General features: G+C 38.8%; 1 protein-coding gene across 2 annotated transcripts; it reads left to right on the top strand.

The window, feature by feature from the left end:
- Positions 1–1,129: 1,129 nt before the first annotated feature.
- Positions 1,130–10,698, top strand: elovl1a (ELOVL fatty acid elongase 1a). 2 transcript variants are annotated; one of them, XM_053487016.1, is made up of 8 exons: positions 1,130–1,381; positions 3,643–3,734; positions 4,773–4,963; positions 6,333–6,413; positions 6,898–6,954; positions 7,187–7,292; positions 8,731–8,870; positions 9,970–10,698. In XM_053487016.1, the coding sequence occupies exons 2-8, from the start codon at positions 3,674–3,676 to the stop codon at positions 10,279–10,281; spliced, it is 948 nt and encodes a 315-aa protein (XP_053342991.1). In that variant the 5' UTR covers positions 1,130–1,381; positions 3,643–3,673; the 3' UTR covers positions 10,282–10,698. The 2 variants fall into 2 exon arrangements, with proteins under 2 accessions (XP_053342991.1, XP_053342992.1); XM_053487017.1 differs by lacking the exon at positions 1,130–1,381 and adding an exon at positions 3,428–3,510.
- Positions 10,699–11,030: the final 332 nt, after the last annotated feature.

Genomic DNA, 11,030 nt, shown 5'->3' on the forward strand with positions numbered 1-11,030 from the left:
AAATAAGGCTGGTTTTAGGTGTCTAATGGTTTCTACAAGCTACAAAAAAATGAAAGTGATCCCACTCTGGGACATGACATTAACATCAGCCTGGTGTCATGCAAATGTCATGATGGCTGCTGGATCGTCTTCATCAGGTTTCAGTCTCAAGGAACCTCACTCCTGTCTTACCTTTAGCCTTACCTGTCTTACTTTCTCCAGGGAAAAACTTGAAAGACTGCATGTAATGGCTAAAGCTGTTATATATATATTTTTTATTTTATCCAATGAACATCCAATATTCAACTGAAAACATATTATAAAAGACATGATTGGGACTTTACAAGTCTTAATACTAATCGTAAAGTCCAAACCTAACATTATTCTATAATATAGAATATTAAATGATTCAATAATTCTATTGTAAACATAATACAATATATTTAGACATAAAAAAAAATAATATTTGTAGTTTAGTTGAAATCAGAAAGAAAAAGTTAAGGTATTCTAACCTTACATTCTACTCATTAAACACATTTTAATGTAGTTATATAATTACCAAGACAGAAATTAATAAATAAATAAATCACATGTATATAAATATATAAATAACTTGCATTAAAGGCCACGGGTATATCAGGAAATAATAGAATTGCATGGTTAGGATATAAAGATGTAGCACAAATGTAAAAAATGCTAATTGTTGTATGAAACGGAAAAGAAAAATAATTTTTACATACATAGATAAAGTGATTGCTATCAGAAGCTTTGTAATTAATTTCTTTGAAATGTCAATCATTTGTCAGTGATTGTGGTATCTTTTGTCTATCTTTTAATCAAAGATTAATCTTTTAATCTGTTACTGTTGTTGTGGTTCATGTTTCCAAAATGATAGAGAAGTGGGTGAGAAATCAAGGGATGTGAGTGTGTTTGATAATGAAAAGCTGTATTGTTCAAGTCACAGAGAGAGAGAGAGAGAGAGAGAGAAACATCCCTCGATTTCTCGCCCACTTTTCCAGCTCAGATCAGGCATTCTTTCAGCAACCAGTAGAGAGTCCAGATTGGGTTACAGTGGGCGTGGCCAGGGCAGGGTGTGGTTGAAAAGAACAGGTGGGTGGGGTCTGAATGTGTGCTTGCTCTTACTCCCAGTTAAATTCAGAGCTGAGCCTCCCATTCTCTTTTGGTCTGTCACTGCCAACAAGCACGTCATCTTTTTGTCCTCTGGTGTTGTTTTTTTTTTTTTCTTTCCTCATGCTGCTGGAAACGGTGTTTAGATGAAGACCTACAGGGCTGAAACTCAAACACAGCCACATTTCCCCTGACTTTGGTTTGGAACAGGCTCAGGAGGACATCTGGGCCGATTGTCTGGAACCTTCACCAGGCCTCAGGTGTGAAGATACAGGTGAGGAAGAAGTTCAGTTCAGTGATGAAGAGTATGACTTTAAAGGTTTCATGTTTATAACTTCACCATGTGCTCTTACATGCTTTCAAATTAATTTCTAACTAAGAGAGGGAGAGAGAGAGAAGGAGGAAGAGAGAGAAGGAGGGAGGGAGAGAAGGAGGGAGATGCACCAGAAATGAAACACTTGCACTGTATTTGTCCTGAACTTCATCTTTGTTTGGTTGTAGCCAAGGCACTGTCACCTGTACTTTCATCACTCACTCAAACTCATGACTCGGCTTCACCTCACCTGTCTGACTGGCTTTACTCACTTAGTCATACAGACGCGTGCTGAAGGGGGCAAACACACACACACACACACACACACATCATTCAATATTCCTGTCTTGTAGCTTTAAATGGAATTTTTTTGACAACTGGTTGATCTTTGACCTGATTTGTTTGATCCTGTGCACGTTCCTCTCAGGTCAGGAAATGAAGCAACAGGGTTTATATATATATATATTAACATAATCAATTAAAAACACTGAATTACTTTTTTTTTTTTTTTTTTTTTTGCCCAGAGCTGAACTGAAATTTAACCGTGTGTGTGTGTGTGTTAAAAAAGATTTAGATTTGTGTTTAGGTCATTTAGAACTAATTTATATAATGACTAAGTTTATGATTTTATTTTATGTTTTTGTCAGGAGAGAGACGTGAGCCACACTGGTATATAATCTATAGAATCCAAAAAAAAAAAAAAAAAAAAAAATCACTAAATGTTCTTCCGATACACACTTTCCTGACTTGGCATGTATGTTTAAGCTCTCACATGTTTCTCTCAGGGCACTAAAGGGCGTGACACCACATCACGTTAGCGCAGCATTCTACTGTTGGATAAGCAAAATAAGAACTATTTAGAGCATTTTAGGGATTTTTTTTTTTGGGTTATTATTCTTTAGATTAATCTAAGGAAGGTACATATGATTGATTTAAAGCTAAACTTTTTGGTCATATACCCAATGATCTATCCATCTATCCTATGATTTGGAATAAAGGCCTATATTCTCGTTTCTGATCTGTACATTTATCCTTTGAAGTTTTGGATCAGCCTAGCATGAATGCTTTTGTTGTTTTGGTCCGGGCGGGAAAGTGACACTGCTAGCATTTATCACTAAGGACATATTAGCATATGTAAATGAATCATGAGGGAGCAGTAACTGAATCATAGTACTGTATTTTACCCATCATTCATCTTTATGGAGAGATTCTACTATTACTGTTTAAATTGATATGGTTTCCATAGTTTTTGTAAATTCTGTTATGAAGTTTTGGAATATTAGCAGCAGCATCTGTGCCGGTGGCCCCGCCAGGCCCTCCCAGCTTCATGTCGAAAGATGCTTAATAAAAATATCAGTGATGCCACAGTTATAGTATGTTGTTTAAGGTTCACATATTTTCACACTATTATAGCTGCTGCTTTGTTTTACCACATCACTATCATTAACCAGTTATATGTTGTACTTTACCCCACTTACTTTTTCTGGTAGAACCCTTAACGATTGCACACAACTCAACTATAAAGTCTTTTTGCAGGCTCTTTGAAGAATCCACAGTGAATTGACAATATTTTAAACAGTGTATTATCCAAGTCAATGTGTGAAAATGATTTTTTTTGGGATAAAGGTCTCTCGTGATGTCCCGCCGATGTAACCCAGGACCCTGGATTCTCCTGATCTTGATCTCTTTACCTTTGATGTTTTTAAGACATGGGGGCTGTTCTGTTGCACTTTATCAGTGTATGGTTATCCTGGGTCGTCCTGTTGAACACGTTTAGTCCGATACGTGCGCTGACTAGTCGAGCAGGTCGCAGTCTCGTCGACTGACAGCGTGCCATCTTACTTACGAGCGCTGGAATGATGTTTAATGCGTTTTATGATCATTCTGTCTTTTGGTTCCCATCCAGGTCCTTTGCATTGGACTTATTTGCCTTTGCAAATTAATGGCTTCTCCTTTTTTTCTGTAAAGCTGGAATCTAAGCTGACACAAACAAGCGCCCTTTATGCGCACTTTATCACAGCTCTGTCACTCATCTGTCAGCTCGGCTTCGGAGCTCAGGGTCAGGGTGTTTATTCTGCACAGCTGGACAGGTGTTTCCTGTTTATTTTAGCTTGCTCATTGTTGACGCATGATTAGTTTATAAGCAGTGTCTTTGTAAAGTGGTCTGATGTCTCATTATTTAAACCTTTCCTTTTTTTGTTCTTTTTTTTTTTTTCTTTTAGTTTACAATTTGACTGAAGTGACGAAGGAAGGATGATTCAGGACGTGTTTTCAAATATCATGAGGTTCTACGACTACCTCCTCAAAAGAACAGGTGCGTGCACTGAGTGGGGAAATAATCCCTCGCTTTGTGAGGTCATAACTTGTGTTCGAGCCAATCATGATTCAGTGTTCAAATTCCAACGGTATTGCATATGTAAAAATATCCAGCTAGGTATGCGAGTTAGCTGATGTTAGCTATGTGCTAACCTTACCTGGGGTAACAGTGTAGAGAAAGATATCACTAAACAGTTAAGCAGTCCAGGTTGGGTATTGTAATGTTCTGTTATAATAATAAACTGTATATAAAATAGCAGGGGTGTACAGTATAACCCCGCCCATCAGTGTAACTCAATCGAATCTCATTTAAATGAGTGAGAGATTATGGCTTCAACAAATCATTTATCTTTATCTCTAAAGTTTTGGCCTCCTTTATTATCAGTGATGTTTTTTATTACAATTGTCAGTTTCTAGAAATTGATGAAAGCACCATAACTCCATGTCTATGTTCCTTACCTAGCTAAGCTGGTGTGTATTTGCATGGCTTGAGTGTATACTGTCTAATTATACATACTGTATATCTCCAAGTAGCAACTGATGTATAAGACCTTTTAAAGGTCAACGTTATACAGCCATCTGGGGTGTTCAGCAGTACATCTCCATTTTTTTGTATTCTCCCCTTTTCCTTTTAAATCACTGGTGACATCATTATCATGCATTTATCAATCATACACCTGGTACTCGCCCCGGAGCTCCAGCCTGACTCCCAAGTTCAAGCAGAGGTTTTTCAATCACCGTACATTCCAGACGGAGTCGCCCAGGGTTATAAGACAGACTCCATCTAAAAGAATGAGCTTTATTATTTATCTTGAGTTTGAGCTTTATTTAAGAAATGTTGGTGTTCTGTGGCTTAGTTTAGTGTTTGACTGAACAGTCTCTGTATATGGAGATCGACTTGATTTGCACAAGCACTTAAGCACTTTTGCTTCCTGTAAATTTGAGAATTGAATGTCTACCGTAAAGATGCTACAACATGGCCACATTCTTTTTATATACACCAGGAATGATTTTGTTAACCCCTGCCCCTCTCCAGATGCACGAGTACGTGATTACCCTCTGATGCAGAGCCCCATCCAGATGACTCTCATCCTAGTGAGCTACGTGTGCTTCGTGCTGTACTGCGGGCCGCGCTACATGGCCAACCGCAAACCCTACGACCTCAAAACCGCCATGATCATTTACAACTTCTGCATGGTGTTCTTCAATGCCTACATTGTTTACGAGGTGGGGAACGCCTATTATTTTGTTGTTGTTGTTTTTAACCCTTGGTTCTTCTTTTTTCCTTCATGCGAGAGGGAATCAGTTTGCAAATTTTATTCACATTTGTGCCATAATTTCCTTGAAGATGGAAATAGCATTCTTTGCCTAGTTGCCAGTTTGCATAAACTATTAAACTGTGGATCAAAGTCTGAGGATAAAAGGCGAATGAAAATGCAAACGAGACCCCCAGCAGATATCGGTCGTACACATCGTGAGATTGGTTCTTCTTTTAATTTTTGTTTCTGAGTTAAAGAACCTAATGATCGCGCAGAACATGATGGTCTTCTCCTTCCCAGATACAGTAACTGTTTAATGTTGCGTACTCTGACTTTGTTAGCTAATCACTTGTTCTTTTTAAATAAAAAATCATGTCTAAAAGATTCCAAAGGGTTTCCCTACCAGAAGTCAACATCATCGGAGGAAAATTATATTTATTAGTCTTATTTTTTCCGCTCAACCCCTTGGCTACTATCTTGGCTTTGCAATATTTGTCATTTTATTTCACTTCTCATTTATGCTACAGTAGAACAGCTGTAAATCCTGACATTTATCACTTATTTTTCCCAGGTTCTAGGCATTTACAGTAGGTGACCTCATTGGTACGAGCAACAATTTTACATTTCTTATACTTAGCCAGTTAATACATACACTCTTCGAAAAACAGGTTCTTTAATTGGTTGCTGGGTTCCACCCAGACCCCTCACAGGTCTAAAGATTAAGAATATACAGTAACGAGCGATAACTTGTTCACCTACATTCTATTAAAAATAGAATTCAGCCTTTTATACTCTGGGGTTTTGTGTTAAAGGCAATTTTATTTATTTGTTCTTAAAGCGAGCTATAATAAACGTTCCTGATGAGGGGGAGCTAACGGGCTAAGATGTTGGATTCTGGACCAGAAAGCTATGGGTTTAAACCCCAGAACCACCAAGCTACCACTGTCACTAACCCTCATCTGCTCAGACGTATAGCCAGATAAATGCAAGTCGCCCTGGATAAGGCCGTCAGCCTGTAAATGTGAGAGAAGCGTCACGATCTACTGCTTATTGATAAAGTATATGTTACTGATTACAGTATGTACTTGGTATACGTTTGGCTAAATAAGAACGAATAAGTGATTGATAGAATGCGACAGTAGTCATGTGTTTTTTAGAAGTCTTCCAGTTAAGGGCTGTATTTGGGAGAACCAGTCTGAATGACATCACGAATTCCACAGATGTCATTCTGCAGTCATCCCACGACCTCATCGCTCTTTGATTCTAAACGTGTGTAACCTGAAAGAAAGAAATCCTCTGCGTTAGACTGTCGTCTCACTTCCTGCTGTTTGTTTCAGTTCCTGATGTCCGGCTGGGCGACGACGTTCACGTGGAGATGTGACCTCATCGACATCTCGACCAGCCCGCAGACTCTCAGGGTGAGCATCAGCTGGCTGCTTATGAACAGCGCCGTGTAAAAGTATTTGTACCTATTAAACTTTTTCACATTTTGTCACGTTAAAACGTGTTGTGCAACGTAAGTGTATTTTATTGGGGAGTTGGATGGGAGCCAAATACGGGCAGTCTTGAAAGAGAATGCACAACACACTTTTTCGGAACAACAGTTCACAATTATGTCCCACTTTGTGTCACATAAAATCCAAATAAAATACATTCACGTTGGTGTTTGTAACGTGACAATGTGAAAAGTTCAAGGGGTATGAATACTTTTGAGTTGCGGTAGTGTAAGCGAGAACAGGAACTCGTTGTTAAATAGATTGAACTGTTGTGTTAAAGCTGAAGTTTAAACACTCGGGGACGTGCCGTTAGAGGAAATGCATCAGCTTGTGATGAGGCGGGGTTAACAGGAGCTCCGCCCTGACGGTGTAATATTTCTGTCTTGTGCTTCTTTTATTTCCACAGATGATCCGAGTGGCCTGGTTGTTCTACTTTTCAAAATATATCGAACTTCTCGACACTGTAAGGACTTTTCTTCTGCGTCACTGTTCTTATCTAGACTTCAGTGTTTCTTTGATTTCCCTCTTCTGTAGTTGTTACCACTTTGAAATCACTTCTGGGTCTCTCTCTCTCTCTCTCTCTCTCTCTCTCTCATATGCATATCTCATATCTATATAATATAATCTGAGATGCTTTTCAGGAATGTTTCATTACAGTGCTTGCTTTATTCTTCGTTCATGTGTGCCTCCTTCAGGTTTTCTTTGTGCTGAGGAAGAAACACAGTCAGGTGACTTTCCTGCACATCTTTCACCACTCGGTTCTGCCCTGGAGCTGGTGGTGGGGCATCACTCTGACCCCCGGTGAGTCCTTAATCTCTGGTCTTTGGGTTCAAACAAACGGGTGTTTAAAAAATATATATATATAAAAAATAAAAAAAGTTTGCGGGATTACTTTAATGAAGCTCACAATTTTCTTTCCTACGACCCTTTTTTTTTTTGTTTGTTTGTTTGTTTTCCTTCCAAAAACATCGCTCTTTGATGCAAGTTGTTTCAATTTCAAAAGGCTACGACTCGCCTCTTTACTCTTCACCGTCTTTGGTCACTTGATCCTTTCCGTGTTTTAAGCTTTATTTTTTTTTCACGTGTCAGCGTTGAGAACTTTATTACTGAACTGTTTAATTTCGTAATAAGACTTGAGAGGAGCTCTGTACTGCTGGATATGAGAAGTGAGCGCTGTGATGCGGCTGTAGGCACGATGGTGCGGCTTGAAAGTGCTTCTGTGACTGGGTGTGAATGTGGGTTTTGTCAGGAAGCTGCTCTCTCCTCAGTACTGCGGACCGTACAGATGCTGAGTGATGCATATTCTGTAGTTAAACATTTCTGTTCTGTTACCGTCCATTATCATCACTTATGGAACGTCTAACCAGATTACTCAGTCTGAACAAACTGTTGTACAATTAACCTTCTAAAATGTGTCTGTGGTTAGAGAGAGACTTTCCACAATGCAAAATAACATTTTAACGATCTCATTAGGTTTCGTACTGTTACAGGCCTGTTTCGAAATATTTCTCAGTCCGGTTCCTCTAGAGGAGATGTGTTTTGTTTAAGCCACACAGTGACCCATGAATCATTCTAGCATAAAAACAACATCCAACATGAACCAGTGAGCAACAGGTGCAGGTGATGAGAGATGATCAGGTCAGTGATTAGTAACTGCTGATGCTGAATGCTGAGTGTTTGGAACAGACGAGAGGGGAAACGAGGTCGCTGCTGAGGCTGTTACATAAACAACCATTTATTGTAACCTGTTCTTCAGAGTTGACTTATCCCTCATCTCTTATCACTCGAAATCACAAGAAGGGATTCAGGCCGTGCTCACCCGCTCTTCAAAAGAAAACAATTAGTTTACAGATTTAATATCAGCCAGTTCCCAAAACTCTCCGACGTCATGAGCTACCGGTGTAGACGTTTACTTATTTAAAGGATATTGATTTTATGTGTTTTGTGTTTGTTAAAAATCGAATTATACAACCAGTTAGTTCTGACTAAGAGACCTAAATGGATGAGAGGTATTTTACAAGTGATGATAATAGACAGTAACAGCACTGTGCGGTGTAACTATATGTATGAGTCAAAACCGCAGAGACAAACCGAGGACATGATGAGTCTGGGGTTATTAGAGGCTGGAAAATTCGTATGGAAGTGAATCCTGATGCATTTTGATCAGACGAGTGAAATCATGTTGTAAAGCATTTCTCTCTCTCTCTCTCTCTCTCTCTGTCTCTGTGTTTGGTGACAGCCGGGGGGATGGGCTCCTTCCACGCCATGGTGAACGCCACGGTCCACGTCATCATGTACAGCTACTACGGCCTCGCCGCGGCCGGCCCGCGCTTTCAGAAGTACCTCTGGTGGAAGAAATACATGACTGCTATCCAGCTGGTTAGTCTGCTTCATTTACTGTACATTCCATTACGTTTATATTTACTGTACATTACAGAAAGTTTGTCTGGAAGTTTATCAGTAAAGTGTATTTTATTAAACACAATCATTTATTTTAAGGGGTGCATCTGCCATTTTTTTATTACTGTGCAGACAAAACACAATGATCTGTAGGTTTTATACCACAATTTTCCCAAAGAACAAACACAGTTCTGCTGCTGATTTTATTAATTTTTTTGTGTTGTACACATAATGCAGAAAAGGTTTGTGCCAAGAAGCTACTTTTGAAGTTTATGCAACACGGAAGTGACCGATCTTGCTTCCCTACAAAAAATTATGTAACTTCAGCTGTTTTGGAGAGAGGATTTTAAAAAACCCAAAATAGATTAGCATTACATTACTAAATAACATTTAGCATTACACTGTCTCACTTCAAACTATTATTTAAAATGCTAATTATTTACTGTATATTTCTTTGATATTATGATCAGTGTCAGCTTCTAAAAGTATATGACATGTAAAGTGTTGCTTAAATTAAAGCATTTTAGGATTTTTTAATACAAAAAAATCTGTAGTGTCTGTAACCATGCCAAATTTATATTGCAATATCTTGCATTTTAGAATAATACACTTTCAGGTTTATTTCCTTTCATGTGAGATCTAAATTGGCAGAGTTTCATTTAAATGACAATTAAGATCATTGAAGAATCTGAATTCAAAAAGGTTACAGACACTACAACATAAAAGAGCATGACGTTGTATTTAGATTTACATATTATTGTATTTCTTTTTATCTAAATATAAATGTTTATGCATATTTACAAAAAAATCACTTGGGTGAGACACTTTAGCACCGATACCATGTTTTCGCTGCAAGCATCACGAATTGTGATTTATTTTTAAGTGCTTTTATCCATGGCAACATTTTACTGTTAAACATCTGAGAACCAAACTGTTCACCTTTTAACAGCTCAAAGCCAATGTTTCCTCACAACAGAGTATATATATATATATAATTTTTTTTTTTTTTTTTTTTTTTTTTTTCGAAAGCGTGCTCTTATAGAAAACCTTTATTTTATTTTTTCCTGTTTTTCCACAGATACAGTTCATCGTGGTTTCCGTCCACATCTCTCAGTATTATTTCATGGAAAACTGTGAATACCAGGTGCCCATTTTCATCCACCTCATCTGGATGTACGGCATGTTCTTCTTCGTCCTCTTCTCCAACTTCTGGATCCAGGCTTACATCAGGGGCAAGCGGCTGCCGGCCGTCAACGAAGACAAACCCAAGCAGAACGGCCACGCTAACGGCACCGAGGAGACCACGATACCCAACGGCACGCGCCTAGAGAACAGCGCTGTGCACTACACCAACGGGTTCGCTGTGAACGGGAAAGTAAAGGAGGTATAAAGGAAGCGTGGGTGCAGCTAGCAGCAGCGGAGCTAGCTAGCACCAAGGACTCTGCGAGACGAGCAGGATGATGATCAAAGTTCCTGGGTTTGAGGATGTTGGTTGGTTTGTTTTTGTTTGTTTTTTCGTGAGATCACACGGGAGATGACGAAGCACGTGTCTGTTCACCTGCTTCGTGTGTGTGTGTGTTTCTTGTGCATATTTATTTGTCCACGGTGGATGAAGATGTCCAGCTTCACAGACGTCACATTGACTTTTGTGTTTTCAGCACGTATGATTCTCCCGTTTCTCGACACCATGCATCTGAATCGGGTACGACTACTGTAAATAAATATTTGTGCAAAGTTAAACGGTATGGATGGAATGACTTTTTCTATGATGTGTATAACTTAAAAAATAAACCACTTTTATATTAAATGTTGCATATTCGTGTGAAGCCTGCCGACTGGGAATGTTGGACTGTTACTGCTCGTAATGTGATGTTATTTTTAGAGAGAAAAATCTAATATAAACTAAAAGCACCGAGATTTTGTCAAAGGTTTAGCGAAAGCACGGTCAGATCTGACCTGCAACATGATTGACAGCTGAGTGTCGTCTTCTACTTCTTTGGTCTGATTGGTTGGATTCTGCTGGTCCACATCACAATATCATCATCACAACTCCTCAGGTCATGTATTAGATGTTTAACCATTTTGACTTGAGATTTTAAAGTTCTCAGCTCATCTTCCCGGGGTTTCACGATGACGTGT

Source organism: Clarias gariepinus, chromosome 25, assembly GCF_024256425.1.
Source record: "Clarias gariepinus isolate MV-2021 ecotype Netherlands chromosome 25, CGAR_prim_01v2, whole genome shotgun sequence".
NCBI classification, from domain to species: Eukaryota; Metazoa; Chordata; class Actinopteri; order Siluriformes; family Clariidae; genus Clarias; species Clarias gariepinus.

What these genes read in the sequence shown, in the direction of transcription:
- elovl1a (XM_053487016.1), top strand. Translation starts at nt 3,674, where the DNA reads ATGATTCAGGACGTGTTTTCAAATATCATGAGGTTCTACGACTACCTC. An exon ending in CTACCTCCTCAAAAGAACAG is followed by an intron (nt 3,735 to 4,772) that starts GTGCGTGCACTG and finishes GCCCCTCTCCAG; the next exon opens with ATGCACGAGTACGTGATTAC. An exon ending in ATATCGAACTTCTCGACACT is followed by an intron (nt 6,955 to 7,186) that starts GTAAGGACTTTT and finishes TGCCTCCTTCAG; the next exon opens with GTTTTCTTTGTGCTGAGGAA.